The 17,845-nt window shown below is 37.9% G+C and overlaps 1 protein-coding gene and 1 long non-coding RNA gene across 8 annotated transcripts; both read left to right on the forward strand.

Moving 5' to 3' along the window:
• The first annotated feature begins 3,429 nt into the window (after nt 1–3,429).
• LOC113317609 lies at nt 3,430–10,291 on the forward strand. 7 transcript variants are annotated; one of them, XR_003343766.1, is made up of 10 exons: nt 3,430–3,573; nt 4,004–4,068; nt 4,211–4,790; nt 5,313–5,618; nt 6,602–6,728; nt 6,849–6,943; nt 7,450–7,574; nt 8,315–8,852; nt 9,131–9,567; nt 10,164–10,291. It is a non-coding gene; the product is annotated as an uncharacterized LOC113317609 (long non-coding RNA). The 7 variants fall into 7 exon arrangements; XR_003343762.1 differs by lacking the exon at nt 10,164–10,291 and having other exon boundaries at nt 9,131–9,725; XR_003343764.1 differs by lacking the exon at nt 10,164–10,291 and having other exon boundaries at nt 6,666–6,728; nt 9,131–9,725.
• Nucleotides 10,292–14,072: 3,781 nt separating this feature from the next.
• Nucleotides 14,073–15,471, forward strand: LOC113316248 (paramyosin-like). The gene is made up of 3 exons (XM_026564466.1): nt 14,073–14,175; nt 14,255–14,827; nt 15,032–15,471. Exons 1-3 carry the CDS (start codon nt 14,073–14,075, stop codon nt 15,469–15,471), a joined length of 1,116 nt encoding a protein of 371 aa, XP_026420251.1.
• The last annotated feature ends 2,374 nt before the right edge of the window (nt 15,472–17,845 follow it).

Below are 17,845 nucleotides of genomic sequence, written 5' to 3' on the forward strand. Positions count from 1 at the left end.
CATCTTCACAACGCATATCTCTCATTGATCATTCTTCAAGCTAGCTTAGCTGGCAATGCTTCATTGAATTTAGAAGCATTCTTAAAGCCCAAATCTCCATGTTTGTATGTATGAAAATAAATACCTACGATATTACATGGCCAAGAGGTTTGTTATAACGAGGACGCCGAGGAGATAACATGGCAGGATGATTGACTCACGGAGAGTTAATTTTTACACTTTAAATATTGTACTCCCTCCGTACCATATATATAGCCGGAGGGACCAAATCTTTTTTTCTTTTTGAATCAGAAGTTCCTGTAATTGACAGATGTAAAAACGCAGCACGCCTTTTAAATCCATAATATTTTTTTTTATCCTGCCCGAATAATCTAAGTCTAGCTTCCCCATACTTGAAATCGAATCCTCCATCTATAAATGATATATGTTAAGTTAAACATAGAAAGTGCATCTAATGGTTTTTATCATGTTAAAATGAACTACAACTAGGGGAATAAGAGGAACAAGACAATTCAACTTACATATGTTAGAAATATGTTAGTATTCCTTACATTACACAAATGTTTGTATACTTACAATACCAACTTTCCAAGATTTACATGAACACACAAGCACCATTATTGAACAAGAAGATTATAGTGATCAATATTGTCTACAAGCAGTTTAAGAAACTATCTTAAAACATTATGTATTAACCTGGGTATCATATGAAAATCTTATATGCCTAATTTAGGATCTGAAACAGTGCATGCTAAGAACCCAAAGTCTCAATATGTACAATCCTACATATACTTCATATATGTGCATATGTATGGACAGGTGTTTGAGACGTTTTCTCAAATACTCTGTACACACAAAATTGTAAACGATATATTATCACAAACAATTACAAATCCGCTGTAATTCAATCAACAAATAAGAATTATATAAAAGAATTAATCAAACAAAATAAAACAAGTAGAGTAAAACCAGATTGATGTTGGTTCATTTTTATTAGACATTTTCATATCCGCTCTCAAGTGAAGCTAGAAACACAAAACTAACTCGATAAGGGTAACTCCAACTCTCCAACCCATAAAAACCGTTAAATTCACTAGAAAAGATGTTATTATATAGGTACTAGTCCAAATATTAATTGTATGATTCCATTTCATAAATCTCATTCTGCAAACTTAACAAAAAGATAATTTCTCAATCAAATTTATTCCATGGTGTAAAATCTGAATTGACATTATAACTACGAGGGAGGATCCCCTCACACTTTTATTATCACACTATCTCACACGTTGGGCGTGATTTTGCGAATAAAAACTAAACCGTAATGGATTTGAAGATAATATTTTGGGGATAGGTTCCTCTTAAAAAGTTCTACATGCCTGCCAAAATTGAGCACATTCCGAAATATGAAACCTCACAATCTACCAGTCTTAATTTCGACGGTCAGAAATCCATTGATTTTCAACGACTCATTTTCAAAGTAGTAGATGGTGGTGTTATATGTCTCGGAATACACTCATTTTCGGTTGGTGTGTAGAACTTTGTAAGAGGAACATATCCCCAAAATATTAACTTCAAATCCGTTACGGTTTGGTTTTTGTTCACAAAAATGACGCTCAATGTGTGAGACAGTGAGATAATAAAAGTGTGAGGGGATCCCTCCTATATACTACTAGTAAACCTATCATCTGCCTTCAAAAAGTTATACTCCCTGCGTCCCTAAATAGATGATCTATTTGACTTTAAATTTTTTTCCCATCAATAGATGACCTATCTCACCAATCACGTGGATATTTCTAAAACTACCCTTTTAATTGATTATAGTTAAGATAAGAAATATGTATAATTCGATATCCATGTTTATATTCATTATGTAGGTCTTTTAAAATGCTTTTCAACGATATAAAGTTTACGAATATTCGTGGTATAGTTTAAGAATAAGTTAATTCTAAATTTTACTAGTTAATATCCATAGAGATATAATTGTAAAAAAAATACTTAAACTACTCCCTTCTCCTCCTTTCCTTAAGAATTGTGCAAACATAAACTAGGTCATCTATTTAGGGACGGAGGGAGTGAATCTCCCCTCATTTAAAATGCTAAGTTATATAAGCTCCCACGTCGTACGATGAGTGTGACACCTCCCTCAAATTAAATTAGATAAAAACTTTGACATGGAGCAAGCTGGTGACGACAAGTGGCGGGACTCTATTGGTCGAAACATTAAAACATGAACTACACTTTATTAAAACCTTGTAATATAATTGTCTGTTTATACCACCGTTAGAGAAAATGTGGGTATACAACACTTATGTGAGAATTTACAGCTAACTAATAACTTACACTTGGTTTACACCAAAAACTTAATTGTACCTTTCACCAACACTTATAGACCCGTAAGAAATCTTACATATTAGGGTTTCCCCTTGCCCTACTTTACTTCTTCTTCTCTGCTGAAAACCCATCTCTGAATCATACTGTTTTCAAGCTCAAATCCATGAACATCTGCGATATTCTTCTCTGCTTTCTCTTCTGCTACTCCAAATCAAATAACCATTTCATATTCCTCGTTTTTCATCTTCTTGGCATAAACAAGTACGTGATTGAAACCCTAACCCTAACCATAGACAAGTGGTAATCAGAAGTAAAAATGGTGTAGCCAACCGCTAGCCTGGTATCCTTACGGGAAAAATAAGTGTGAAAGTTATTTCTTTTTAGGGTATGTACCATAGTTAATGAGCTGTGCAGACCAAATTTTGGTATTAACAAAAATTTGAGTTTTGAATTTTTTTGACAGATTAACATGAATATCTACATCAACATTAATTGTGTTATTAATAATTTCCATTAACCATTGAGTATAACTCAGGGACTCAGAAGAATCCATAGAATCAGTATATGGTATTATCTTAAGGACTAAAGCAACACTGAGTTTTCCATCTGTAGTGGGCACTCTCTTTCCAACCCTCCTACAGCCGCGACGGTGGGGGCTTGTCCAATTCCGGCACATGATGTAGCACAATCTGAATGTCAAAGGAGAATGACTCTAGCAATGAGATTAGTAAAGGTGGATTCATTGTCTATATTTGGATTATAACAATTGTCCCGATTATAGAGTTTTCCCTTACCTATAGATTTTAGGACTATAACAAATCCTATATTATGCACATGCTATCTTTGTGTTGCCCAAGTTCTACTTCCCTTGGAAATGGCTAAAACTTAGACCGGAAGATTCGAACATCCTACCACTAAAGTATGTGATGATGGATGTAGGCACGTAGCCCAATATATTTGCGCAGACCTAGTCCGCCACAACCTTGAGGGTCTTTGACTAGTTTTGACCGCACATATTATTGGATACCAAACAGAAAACTCTAGATATATATTCATCCTCTTCTTTTACTTCATTTTATTTCATTTCCTTTCTCTCAAACTCTCTCCAGCGCCGTCATAAACCATAAGTGGTCAAATACGAGATCTATAGAAATCCATACCAGGATCAAGCGAAAAACCTTATTTCTAGCTAAAAGATTTCAGTTTACCTGCTTCGTCTTATTCTTCTCCATCTTTGGCCAAGTAAGTAACTGGAGTTCCTCGTTTACTCTATGACATTTCTGTTTGATTAATGTTTACTACCATAGTTATGGATGATTTTATACATAAATTCTAAACAATATCTTGCATGATTTTATATAGCTTGAGAATACCCCTAGTGATGGATGACTGTAGAATACCAGTGGAACTACGCTTTGTTTGTTGTCTAGCTCTAGATCTTGTACTGTGGTGTTACCGGCAGACCAAACGATGAGAAATTGATTTCCCGTCCGTCACAAACAATGTCCAAAACATTTAAGATTATTAAACAAACTGATCACAACTTTCAATTAAATAGAATTCATAGTTGAAATTTATTCAATACATCCATCAGATCCGATTAAATTACATGCCACTGCTACTTCACTAAAATTAAAAACAAATGTGATATTTACACTTGTGTTTGTTGCAGTAGTATTGGCATATCATGTCTAGAAGGGGAAACTAAGCGCTTCATACACTAAACAAATCTAAGAGGTATTGATTGAAACTCCCCTGTCTTCTCATGCTGCAAGTCTCAACTGCTACAGTTTGCAAACTTATGTAGTTTTTCCAACTCAAATTGGGTGGATAAGCAATGTGAAATATCTAGTGTAATCTAACTTGTTTTTCATTACAGGAGTAAAGAAGAGAAAGATGTGGATAAGGAATGGACGAAAGATTGGATGGATAATTTAGATGACGTAATTAAAATTGGTTTGGGCGGGCTCGGGAATGATGGCACTTTTGGGAATCACACTTACTAATTTCCAAGGTCTTGACGGCAGAGATAAGTGCGATGCCGGGCCAGAGATGGTGAAGAAGATCTTGAAAACTGGAGGTGTGTCCCTAATGCTTCTTACTGCTTCTTCATTTGCTGCTATATGCACAAAAAGTGTTGAAAAATCTTTCGAGAATACGAAGGACAAATTGAAGAAGAAGATTTTGAGATTTGGATAAAGCATGTGCATCGTCCCAATGGATTTCAGAGGGTATTTATGTAAATTAACTCTCCTGTCTGGTTTACAAAGCCCTTAGAATTTCATTTTTCATTCATTCCCCAAAACTCAAAACCCTTTGATTTTGTTCAGTGCGAAACCTAAAAACTTCAACAAAAATCATTTTATCCACCATGGTTCTGTTTTTGACATCACGGCAGAAATAAATTTATGTTTCCAAATCATCAACATCAGCAGGATTTGGTGGTAAAGATGTTCTAGGTATAATAATCTCATTAACCTTACTTCTCTTTCATTTTGTTCTTTTTAATTGTGTGTGTTCTGTGGGTTTGGTGTTTTTGCTGGGAATCATGATTTGTTCAATTTAACTTATCTATAAGTGTATGTTTTGAAGTTCTGAAATTTTGTTTTTCCATGAATCAAAAGATAATTTTGCCTTTTGTTTTTGCTTTTAATTGTATATATGTGGTTTTTTCTGGTAATCATGAAGATTTGTTACTTACTTGTGTTTGTATGAGTTTTGGGTTCACTTTAATTTGTAAAGAGAATGCCGGATCACTTTTTTGAGCCCAACTGGAGGAAACTTGGTCATGGTTTTCTTTTACTGTAGGCATTCCCTATTCCTGTAATTTGTTTAGTTTGAAAGTGGTTCTTTTAGATAATAAAACAACTACAGCTTAATGGTGCATCTATCTGCAGTTTCTAATTATGACTTACGATGCCCATGTGTGTGATATATGCTGATTTTTGTTTATTTTTGTCTTTCGTGTTGTTGCACATCAGTTAGGAAGATTGTGAACCTGGATAATCATATTGATTCGTCACATTTTGATATACAAGGAAAGGATTGAGTGTCAAAGCCATGGACTCGCAGTTCAGGTTCCTATAGCTGTTGGAATACTCAAAGTGGTGATGTGAGTCCATCTCTCATTGTCAGACTAATCCCTCAGCGACAGACGGCAGTGCCCTGTTGGAAGGATAATGCAACAGGGAGAAACTACAACTCTACGCATGACATTTTGGAGAAAACCTACAAAAGAAATTTTTGGACGACAAACAGTGAAGCTTGCTCTTTGTGCGTTTCTTGAGGTATTTTTTCTCCTTTTTTCTTATCTTCAGTTGGCTACTTGCCTTTATCGGAAGTCATCTTAGCTAGTCAAGTACCCTTATGCAAGCTGAACAGAACTGTGTGTATCCCGGTCCAGTTTTGATGACCATAAAACCTGGTGTCTGCTTTCTCTTTGGGTTGTTATTTGGGTAATGCAGTGGAAGACATTAGCTGTAACTGCGACTTAGCATTACACAGGATTGTATTTGGGTTGCTTGACCTTAATTTGCATTTTATTTTAATTACCTGAAAATAGTTATTCAGACAGATGTCAACATGATCTTAATATTTGTAGCAGGTAGATGAAACTGATGGTGTTGTTTAACTTTAGCTTATTATATCAATGCATTATTAAGAACTACTGAATATAGCTGTATAACTGAGCTCGACATATGTATTGTGCACCCTTTCTGAAGGTACAATATGGATTGCATTTATGGACCTGTCAGTATTTAAGAACCAGTCTTGTCTCCCATGATCAGAAACAATGATATAGATATATCTTGGAATTTAAGTTTTTAGCATAAGGATTTTGGTGGTTATAAGGGTCCCTATTTGGATCGAATAATATGAACGTATGAAGGAATTTTCTTAAGTTTAAATACGTTGTTCAAATTGTTTTGCTGCAGTGTTGTACATTAGAGAAGTGGAAAGATTAAATGTTCGAGTTTGTTACCATTCTTGTTGTTGGTCTAAGGAACCGAATTATGGAATTCAAGGTTCTGGAAGAACCTTTTAAAGTGGATCCCAATTTTTGACCTTGTAATAGATGATCGTAATTGCTTTGCTTTTCAGTCTCATATTATGGCCCATCCAACTGTTTGGTCAGTATTGTTGAAAGTCCTCACTTTCTCGGATCTGTCTCTTAAAAGGAATGTCTTTAAATACTGTTCTTGAAATTCTGGTAAAAATCGATGTCAGAATTTTCCTATCTAGCAAACTGATATTGTTAATTTTAAAACAGTGTATGATACTCGCGTAACATGTCCGCAAGTTAGTAACATACGGAAGTAATCCATTTGATGCAGAAATCGTGGTATTTATTTCATGCCAAATGGTTTAAGTGGTACTGATAAGAGGCAGAAATCGTGGTATTTACTTCATGCCTATCACTTAATGTTCACCATAGATCTGTATTTGTACAGTTGGATTCAGCGAAAAAGGTTTTTCACCCTATTAAACTTATTTCATTACTTGTTGGTTTGATGCAGTACATCACCCTGGAATATCATTATTTAATGGTTTGTCCTGGTTTCACAAGGTAGCCAAGTGGTTTAAGTGGTAGTGATAAGAGGCAGAAGTCATGGTATTTACTTCACCTCTATCACTTGATGTTCACTATAGATCGATATTTGTATATTTGCATTCAAAGAAAAAGGTTTTTCCACCTTATTTAACTTATCAATAACAACGCGAGTATCTGTCTTGGCACTTGAAGAAGCAAAAGAGCCTTCGTTGAGCATTCCATATAGTCATATATTTTTGGTATCTAGTATTATTTATATAACCTCAGGATTTAAGAAATCTAGGTTATGGGTTTTCTCCAATTCCATTTAGGTAGCTCTACTCAATACAAGGCTTGATCTTGGTTTCCTGTTTAGATTCTGGTGCAATTTCTGATGAGAAGCTCTTTGTGGATGGATACTTTTTTCAAGTTCTGTTGGATATCAATTTTCCATTTAACTCACCTTCAATTGTACGGTGTATGCTTTGAAGTTCTTAAATTTTGTGGTTGCATGAATCAAAATGCATTTTTTCCTTTTGTGTGACCACTTCTCATTCCGTGACTGATTCCTCATCTACTGATGATAGTGCCAGCTTGGATGGCTAATGCAACAGGGGGAAACTCCAACTCCATGCATGAATTTTTGGAGAAAACCTACAAAGAAACTTTTGGACAAGAAACTGTGAAGCTTGCTATTTGTGCATTACTCGAGGTATGTTTTCTCCTTTTTTTGTTTTGTACTGTTGGCTACTTGCCTTTATTGGAAGCCATCGTAGGATTCCTGGTATGTCGTATATCTAAGTTAGTCAAGGGTCCTGAGCGAATCTTAAGAGCTTATTAAGTTCATATTAGTTAATAGTGAGCTTTCAACAATGATTATATGCACTTTTACTTGACGGAAACCTTATGCTAGCTGTACAAAATGTATTTATCCTTATTTAGTTATGATGACCATATCTGGTTTCTCTTTAAAGACACCTGAATGAAGTAGACAATAAGGTTAAGCTTCTCAAATTAAAACATGAAACTGGGACTTCGCGCTATGCAGGATTGTACTTGGGTTGCTTGAACCTTAATTTGCATGTTATTTTATTATTTTATTTTATTTTTTGCTTTGAAAATTCTTAGATTGTTTCCAACTGTAATTAACTAGTTAAGAGCATCCTTTTAGTTACCTGAAAAGTTTGTTTGGATGATAGTTAGTGATAAAGGTTGAAGAGATAGATGTCCATGTTCAAGTATAGCCGCAGTCTCTGTGTTTTATGTGTATTGCAGTGAAGATTATCTCTTGTTATTATGTGGTTTTAGTTCTTATTACTAGCTATTTGCCTTGCTAAAGATTTCATCCATGTTTGGCTTTTTGAACGACTCCACTGGTTTTTAGTATAGAGAAGCGTGGAAAATAATGTAATTCCTTTATTAATGGCTTTGCAATTGGTTGCACTTTTATAGGTCCTATTGCTGAAGACATGTACGGTATACCATTGGCAAGTAGCAATTATGGGTCCTCCAGACAGTCCGTAAGCAGGAGGAGGCTTTTTAGTTGTGATTCACTTTTCTCCAGATTCCATTTAAACCACCAAAGTACCGTGTACTCTATATAATACAAGGTGTTGGAAAAACTTGATAAAATCGGCGGGCTGTGAAGCTTATGTAATCTGCTAAGCAAGTTATTGTGTAATAATGATTGGTTAGTTGAGGCACTTTTGGTCGGGTTATTTAACTGTACTTTCTTTATGCATTTCTGTCGTTACCTTTTTAACTGGGAAAGGTTAGGACTAGTACACTGATGTGAAAGAGAAACTCTTGGAAGCTGCTTGTACTTCTCCTGCATTAGCCCTTAGGTTCCGAGTTCAATTCAACAAATGGGCCATCATAGTTCGACTGCTGTTACCAGAGAGAACTGTCCTCATGCAGAAAGGCATGAAAACGGTATTGAGGCCATACTTTGAGCTTACAAATGTGACTCTTCAAACTTGCACTAAATGAGGTATTGCCTATTCTTCTGCTCACACTGGTTAAATCCCAGCTTGCTTTTTTTTGTGTTTTTTTTTTCTCTGTATCTTTTTTGTCTTGTAACTATGTATATTTTCTGTGACCTGCCAATATGGAATACCTTTGGATAACTTGACTCAGAGGGTGGGTGCGACTGCTGAGTTATTGCTCCATGTGAGCCCTTCAATTAGTCAAGTAGGAAAAAATCACATTAAATGTTGCACATTGTGGAGGGATTTTGACGAGATCATCAAATTTTTTTTTGATTTTCAGGCTTCTCGTATAGGTGATTTAGAGTTGTATAGGGATGTTGGCATGTTGCGGATAAGTTTGCAAGTACTGCCAGCTCAGACAGGACTCCCAATCTGATTGTGATGTTGCGACATATTGTCATCCGGACAGGGCTTTGCAATATAAGCATCTCTTATCCTCGCATTTCACTTGTTCACGTTGCTCACAAGCTGAGGTTAGACTCAACGAACCCTGTGTGGTGCCGAGAGCATTGCAGCCAAGGAAATCCGAGATTGTGCCATCGATGCAACTTTGGACCCTACAAACGGGTGGAGGATGGTACCTAAGGAGACTGGAAATACTCCCTCTGTAAATGAACCTAATCTGCTTTCATCTCGAGGACTGCCTTCTGCCTCAACATGCATAATGAAGCTTGGCGCCTTGGGATTCTCTCCAAAAGGAAAGTGCAGAAAAGAGAGGTGAGAGACGACAACAGAAGGAGCTTGTGAAGCATATTGCCGTGATCTGTGGATGATGACAATGAGTTCTAACTGTCACCTTCCAGCATTTGTCAAGCTGTTACTATGACAGTACCATTCCTTATATTTATAAAAACTGATCTTGGTGGGTTTTAAAAGAAAATGAAAACGACAAGCATGTTTTCCGAAATGGTTTTTGTTAAAGAAATTTACGAGAATATTTATATCATAATCATTTTCAAATTTTACCAGGTCTTAAAATAGATCCCATTTCCCGAGCTTGTAAAGAACTCTTAAATTTTCCACATAATGCTTCTTCAAAAAAAAATTGCATAATAGGTTATGCACAAAAATGGTTGTGTATAATATCTCATTACCCGTCTTTTTACATTTTAAGAAGTAGTGCGTCATAGGTTATCAATGGTAAAAAATATGCATAATAACTTTTAAGAAGTAGCGCATTATAGGTTATGCATGGTAAAAATCGTGCATAACAATTTATACAGACGTCTGAATAAGCGGCATAGGAGGTTATGCAGTCAAAATAGCAGTTCTAATTTAATAATATGCAAATTTTTTTTCTTTTGTTTATGCAGCTAAACCTAAATCCAAACCTGCAACTCAGGGAGGTACTTATAGAGCAGGTTTTCAAAGGGTAGGTACCTTGTTCACAAAAATAAGGGAATAGGTGGTTTAACTCCAATGCAGGCTAATATGATGAATGTGTGTCCATTTGGGAAATTCTATAACTGGTTATATATTGCGAAATGTCATACTTGGATGGTAAGAGCAATCATCTGATGGATGAGGTCCTTTTATCATATGATCATAATGATTTGAGTTAACATTCATTCAAGGTGTTTGAAAACAAGTCTATACAGTCAACGGATAGTGAGCTTGCTGTTACTTTTCAGATGCCAAGAGTTAAAGTAAATAAAGGAAGATATATTCTTACTTTTAAGGAAGAGATATCGATGACTCAGTCGCTTGCACTCATCAAGCAATTCCCATGCAAAACAAAGTCATGTAATGTGAGTACAGATCCCAAAGCACATGTAACAAAGGTGGATGATATTCAAAGGCTGGTGTTCGAAAAACTTGATAAGAAAGGTCATGAAGAGGAAGTTGTCTCTTTTGTCTTCCATTACATGCTAGTCGTCTTGTTCTTTTGTGGGTAAATAGGAGACACTTTGGACGTCTCATATGTTGATTTGGTGAAGAATTGGGAGACTATGGACTCTGTATCATTTCCTGATCTAATTCACGAACACCTGATGGACGTCATCAAGACTATGAAAAAAACAATCGTCTTATCACGAATTGCACTTGTTGCACGATATACTCTCTTGTGAGTTTTTTTAAATCTCTATCAATAAACCATTTCTACACAATATCTATTAGTTATTATTATTTTATTTTATTTTGCATCCTTGGTTGGTTGTGCACTCTAACATAGCTGAGATATCATCCGAAATCGTTAAAGTCAGTGACGCTGCTACACCAAGAGCTGCAAGGTGGGACTTTGCAACAATGAAGAAAGCAATGCTCAAGAAGTATATTACAAACTTAGAGGTAGTTGTTTAAAAATATCTTATGCGGCTGCAATTGTGAATGCATGACCAATTATGCATTATTTAAAAACGAGAAAGTGTTAAGAAGTGTATGAAATATGAGTGCATAACCCTTAATAAATGATTGCATAACTTGTTCTGCATCTTTGATGTTTAATGCATGACTATTTATGCATTGTTTTTAAATTAGCATTGCTTTCTTGAAGGGAACTTTAGAGAATATGCTTCTTGAGCATTATTTAAAATATTTGCATCCAAAAATGACTAGTTTTAGATGTTATGCATATAAAAATGTTTTTATATTTGTTATGAATTCCCTGATGAGTGTTATTAATCATGTTGCAGTTTCATGAGAACTTTAAAGATGCGTACAATGCAGTGGAGTTGGAACTCTGTGAACCAAGGGAACCAAGAAAAAAGAACTATATATATATATGAACTCATCGCAATGAATATTGAAGAGGACAGAGAAAAGTATGAAGAAGCATTTCTGGATGCGTTGCAAATCATTGAACAAGAAAGTGTCCCGATAGTCCTGGAAAAAGGTTGAAGATTGTTCAAGAAATGCTACAAGACATGAAATAGACTCAGGAAACAAAAAGACATAATGGAGAAGCGTTCGATTTTGACTGGTATGATGATCTGAAGAAGTTTCTCATTGATTCATGCATAAAAGAGGAGGTGCGAGTAGAATCATTAGGTGGCCCTAGCGTCGATGCATCATCAGCTGAGCCTAGCGTACCACTGAGTCAAAATTTTCCAAGGAATGAGAAACTTGTTGAAGTTGTATCTCCAACTGATCAACCTACACAAGTATCATTAAACGACTAGTGAAGGATACCAGTCTTCACCTTTAAAGTTCATGAACCTAAAAAAAGTAGTTAATTACTCCAGCGACAAAGAAACAGACACGCCAAAGGAAATGTATTTCGCCTTAGTATATTGATGGTCCTTCTAATTTATTCGGGGTGGAGAGTTATCTCGCGCTTGGGATTTGTATTTCTCCTTCTGATGTTGACTGATTTGACAGGTCACTGACACGGATCTTTGACTAGGATTTCATTACCTTACTTGGTATGACACGTGTCAATCCTATTTCTTGTACTTACATTTTGCCTTTTCTTATTCTGTCCAAGTTGCTGCGAGGATGGAATAAGAACCGTTTCAGTTTCCTTAACCGTCACGTTCTCCATACCCATAATTCCACGTGGCCACGTTCCCTGGGTAACCGTCCGTCATCGGTCACCTTTACTTCGATCATGCCGCTTCCCGGTTTTATCGGTCCCTTCTTTTTGCTATAAATACACTTCTCCACCCTTACTTTAGTTTCTTTTCTGCCTCTTCCAATCTCTGTTCTTTTCTTGTTTGATCTCTGTTCTTACTTTTACCTTATTTTCCCGAAATCCTCTACTTTCTTCATCACCATGTCTCCTAAAGGTGTTTCTGCATCTGCTTCACTTAAAACTCTCGAGGAATTTCAAGCCGAGCTCCAGGAGTTAGGTTTAACCTTAACTCCAACTGTTGATTCTTCCCTAGATCCCGTTGTTCTTGCTACCCAAGAGATGGAACTGAACTACCAGATCGGCAACGAGTTCAAAGTCCGTTCTCGCGATGGTATCTCGTTAATCCCTTCTTCAGCGGACGAATTCGATTCCTTGGATTTAAACATAGACTCTTTCATGGACAATTATTCAGCTGTATTTACAAGCACCAGGGAGCATCAGGAGTGGGGTCTTGAGCTTGTTAGGAAGGTGGTTTCTCCCCCCCATTAAGGAGCTTCTACTGGATATGGATTCCAAACTTTGTCTCTCTGTTGATGACTGGGCGAGGTTTCCTTTAGTAGTTGGCGGTCCCTTCGTCTAGGGTTACGACGAAAAGGGTTTTCCTCGCAATGGTCCCCTTACCATACATTGTTACCTCGCGGGATGTGATTCCTGGAGACTTCGCTGGATTGTTCCTAGCGAGGTATGATTTTTCCTACTGCGATTTGTATCATTTGGAACTATCAATTGTACTTACTTTCTCAATTCGTTTTAGTATGTGATGCCTGCTGCTGGACTTGTCAAGGCACGACAGGATAAGAAAGTGGTTGCTAAGAAGACTCCCTCTGAACAGGTATCATTTTCGTCTGTTGTTAGCGATTTTGCGATAATTGTCCATCCTGACGTCATGCTTCTTCGCAGGGCGAACTACCCACTTCTGGGGTACCCAAGGGTCACAAGAAATGTTCTCATACTACTCCTCCTCCTTCTTCTCAGGTACCATCCTTATCGCCTTTTATTTGTAAATTTTAGCCTTTTTGGTTTTTAAATTTTGACTTCGCAGACGAGTGCTCCTCCGTCTGGTGCATCCAAGAGGCCGTGAAAGACCCTGGATGTAGATTCCTTAGCTGAAATACAACCCTCCGCTCTCCTTGGTTGTCCCGTTCGTACTAAGCAACAGTCCCCTTCAGTTAGTGCTTCTGCTCCTCTGAAAGAAGCTGATTCTGTTATCCGTTCCAAGGTTTCCGATTCCCATGTTCAGCCAGGAGTTGGACATCCTAAGAGTTCTCCGGAGGTACCTCCCTCTGGAGAGAAGGGAAAGCAACCTGTCCGGCCTGTAATGTCAAATCCTCTCTTCGACCTTGACAAGCAATTTCTTCAAAGTATATACCACAAGGCTCAAGAAGATCCGTCTATGAGATCTCGTGCTTTGGAGTCTTTGTCCGCCTTTGTTTCTGACGAATTCCTCTTCCAAGACTCGTCTGCGCTTTTGAGTGCTTCATAGAATATGTCTCTTCAGCAGCACTCTGCCTTGTTGAACCAGGTGATTTCTTTGTGCCTTTTCTGCCTTTTTCCTTTTCGTCTCCGAGATCTATTTTCCGAGTTCAAGTTTGCTTCGCAGGAAGTCTACCGTCACATGACCACCCTCGTGGAAATTCGGCTTGTTCGCGAGATGGCTAGGAAAGATGAAGCTAAAATCAAAGCTTTATCGGAGGACCTTCAGAAAGAAAAAGATCATTCCCGCAAGCAAGGCCAAAAGATAGAGAAGCTTTTGAGTAAGTTCTTTTTGCTTGGAAGTCCCTCTATTGTTCTTGCCTTTGCTTCCATTATTTTCTTATTTTATGCTTCGTCAAGCTCGATGCATGCAACGTCAAATGAGCGCCGACGAAGCTTCCTCCTCGCTGGAAGGTATTCGCGCTGAGATGGTGAACCTTACAACTCAAAATGATATTTATGTTTCTGAGAACTCCATCCTTAATGAAAAGGCCGAGACCCTTTGCTTGAAAGTGGACCGTTTGTCAGTTGAATGCTCCCGTAACAAGGAAATGAACCTCCATCTCCAAAATGACAACCTGCGCCTTAAGTTAGAGCTTCAACGGGTCTCTAATTCTCTTACTACCTCGCGGATCCTCCATTCTTCTTCGATAGCCAACTATAAGAAACTGGAGGAAGATTACGATCGAGTGATCAAAAGCAAAATCGAGCTCGCAGCTACTCTTCGTAGGTCTCGGAACACTGTGGATGGTCTAAACGAGAAGGTTGATTGTTTGAAGAAAAAGGTGAAACTATTGCAAGCTAAATTAGCCACTTCCTCTCGTCCAAAACCTGCGAAATCCTCTCCTCTAATCAAGCCTGCAAGTCTCCGTGGAAAATGCGCTCTCGCCATTCAGTCTGACAAGAGCACTTTGAAATCCCCTCATGGTGAAGGTTGGGATAGAATGTATCATGAGTTATGTGTTCAACTTGAATATTCCAACCTCAAAGTCGCCAAGATCGATCATCTATGCTCTGATGTCAGAGTACTTTAAATACTACTATCCTTCAGGCGAAAGCTAGTTTGTAGGTGTATTATTATCTTTGTTTGACCCGGCTTACATCCTTGTTTTAATGTAGTTTCTCTTATCTTCGCAGAATCAGATGAGCGTCACAAGAGTCGGGTCCTTCGTATCACCAAGGAGAGAGATGAAGGTCGTGGTGACGTTTCTCATCTTAATGAGGAGATTGAGAGTCTAAATAATAACATGGACGAGATCATTGATTCTTCCAAGAAGATAGCCAAGACGGCCCGCAAGAATACTCAGAGCTATTTGGTTCCACTATTCAATGACTATTGCGCTGAGCATGGCATTCCTCCTCCTTCTTTTCCTTTGGAGATTTTTTCTGATGATGAGAAGCCTCAGGATGAAGCTGCTGATCCTTCCAACGAGGAATTCTCTCTTGATGACGACGAGGAACCAAAAGTTGACACCGCGAAGGACAACGAGGGGTCCAAGGGAGCTTCTACTAGCATTGCCGAGGAAGGCGGCGAGATCCCCGAGTCAACCATCATCGATAGTGCCATTCCTCAGTAGCAGTTTTAGTTTTGTCTTCTCTATTCTCAAATTAGTGTTTTATAACTAATAATTTTTTTTATGGCGCTCCCAAGATTGGGGGGCAAACGCTTTATTTTGGGAATCATCACATTTCGTGATATTATGATTCTGTTTTATCAAGCGTGTGTTTATTTGATTTCCGCCATTTTCCTCAAGTATATACTGACCATGGAAACTCTCAAAACAATAGTGAAGCCTTGAAGTATATACTTGCCTTTTATTCTTTTGCGAGTTTTCGTCTTCGTTGCTGCCTTCACCTTTCAAATCACCCTCAGTTCCGGCTTTCTTTCTTCACTCATCCCTGCTGCCTTTTGCTTTTCGGAAGAGGTTGAGAATGCTAATTTAAAAGAGTGAGGAGCACTGGTTGCTAAAGTATGCGCCCGGTTTTAGTTTTTTGCTTCAGGTTCCTTCTTGCCATGCCCTTTAGCCTTGGATTGTATCTTAAGCGCTTTGTAGTTTCGTGGGGATAATGCCAAAAAAAATAAATATAAAAGTATATACTTGCCTCTTGTTCTTGTTGGCATTATCCAATCGATATCAGATCGTTCTGAGAATGCTCTTTATAACTTTGTTGTTTTAGTAGTTGTGTCTATTTCTTGCTTATGAGGTCTTATTGCGCCTCCTAATTAAGGTCTTATTGCACCTCACCCTGTTTTTAAGGGTATTACTTCGGAGAAGTCTCAGGCGCTTGTTATTTTTGCGAATAGCAATCCATCAACCTCGCCTTATCATTTTTTATATAGTTTTCTTTCTGTGACAATATAGCAGGCCTATCTATTCCCATGAATAGCAGCCCCATGACATTGCCGTCTTTTTTGGTCACACGGCTCCCTAATCTGGAGGGTGCCATCCCTTTATATTCCCCTGAGTTCCACTTCAAGGAGGTTAACCCTAACATGCATGTTGGTCTCCTCCCATCCGGTTATTACGACATTCAGTTGTTTTCGTGACATCTTATCCTCTTCGCCGATAAGACTCGGAGTTACGAAGTCACACCCTAAGTAGGGTTTTTTTGGGATCAAGTGCATCGTAGCCAAGACTTGCCAGACGAACATGGACGGTAACACTCTAGACGTCCCAGGCACCCGCAGCTCAACCGAATACTTCGGCGCCTTGGTCATATTTCTGCACCCCTTACCGAAGGCCATCATAAAAGGGACCCTCAGCGGATAGGTCTTATCATTGCCCCTAGATTTCTGCCTGAGAGTTTTCCACGACATGCGTTAGGTCTTTGCCTCTTGCATTTTCATGCGAACTAGGGTGCATGCTGTGAGTTCCCAGACTTCTTAGGCGAAGGTTTTAAGTTTCCCTAGAAACTTTTTATTTCATGTTCATTATTTACCTCCTAATCTTGAGGTCTTACTGTCTTTAGTCACTCGGCGAATATTTATTTCATCAATATTCCATCAAATTTTTATTGATATGCTCTTGAAGATTGAGTACATCGATCGTTTCATTTTTATCATCAAAATAAAGTGAATACATTTATCTTATCTCATTGTATCTTTCTTATTCTTCTTCCATACGAATGTGCTCGGCTTGGTATTTTTTCAACTCCTTCATTCGTACTGCAATTCTTATCTTGAATAATGCGGAAAATAACGGCTGCCCGGTTGATAAAGCATAGATGAACGATCGCACCAAATCCTCTTCCAAGATTCTTCCCTTCAATTCTTTGCATACTGCTTCCCATCTTGCGACGAGACTTCGCAAGCTCTCATGCTCCTTTTGCCTTAACGAGAAAAGCGTTGGTATTTCTGTCTTGCACGGTTCATTCCATGAGCATTTGTTTACCATTTGCAAATAACTTTCTCTCCTTTCCTTGGGAATATTGTTTCTTCCTCGAGTAACTGCTATTGATTGTTTCATTCGATATTCCTTTTCCCTGAATTCTCTTCTGCTACTTTCTATGGCCTTCTTCAAGTCTTCTCGCTCCTTTTGCTCACCTCGTCCCAGGCCTTCTCGTTTTCGCGTGTAATGTCTTTCTTTAGTTCGTGCTTCTCCCATAACATATCTCTCCTCCTTCATATTACTATCTGTCTGCTTCCTTTTCAAATGATTATTTCTGATGATCAAATTCTCATTTTCCCTTTCTAACCTTATTCGTTCCCTGACCAGATCCTCTTTCCTTCGCCTCTCTTGGTAAAGTTCTTCCTTTAACTGGGACATCTCCTCGTCTTCGCGACTTTCTTTCAATTTATTCTGTGAATTTTGTATTTCAACGCTTTCCCACGGCCTCTTGTCCCTGTGCCTTTTTGCCTCTTGACCGATTCATCTTCCCTCTTTCTCGTGGAATATGCTTCTCCTTTGTCGTGGGAGTTTCCTTTTTATTCTTTGTCATTTCATTTCCTTC

Source organism: Papaver somniferum, chromosome 10 (assembly GCF_003573695.1).
Source record: "Papaver somniferum cultivar HN1 chromosome 10, ASM357369v1, whole genome shotgun sequence".
NCBI classification, from domain to species: Eukaryota; Viridiplantae; Streptophyta; class Magnoliopsida; order Ranunculales; family Papaveraceae; genus Papaver; species Papaver somniferum.

What these genes read in the sequence shown, in the direction of transcription:
- LOC113316248 (XM_026564466.1), top strand. Translation starts at nt 14,073, where the DNA reads ATGGCTAGGAAAGATGAAGCTAAAATCAAAGCTTTATCGGAGGACCTT. An exon ending in AAAGATAGAGAAGCTTTTGA is followed by an intron (nt 14,176 to 14,254) that starts GTAAGTTCTTTT and finishes TGCTTCGTCAAG; the next exon opens with CTCGATGCATGCAACGTCAA. An exon ending in GAAATCCCCTCATGGTGAAG is followed by an intron (nt 14,828 to 15,031) that starts GTTGGGATAGAA and finishes TTATCTTCGCAG; the next exon opens with AATCAGATGAGCGTCACAAG.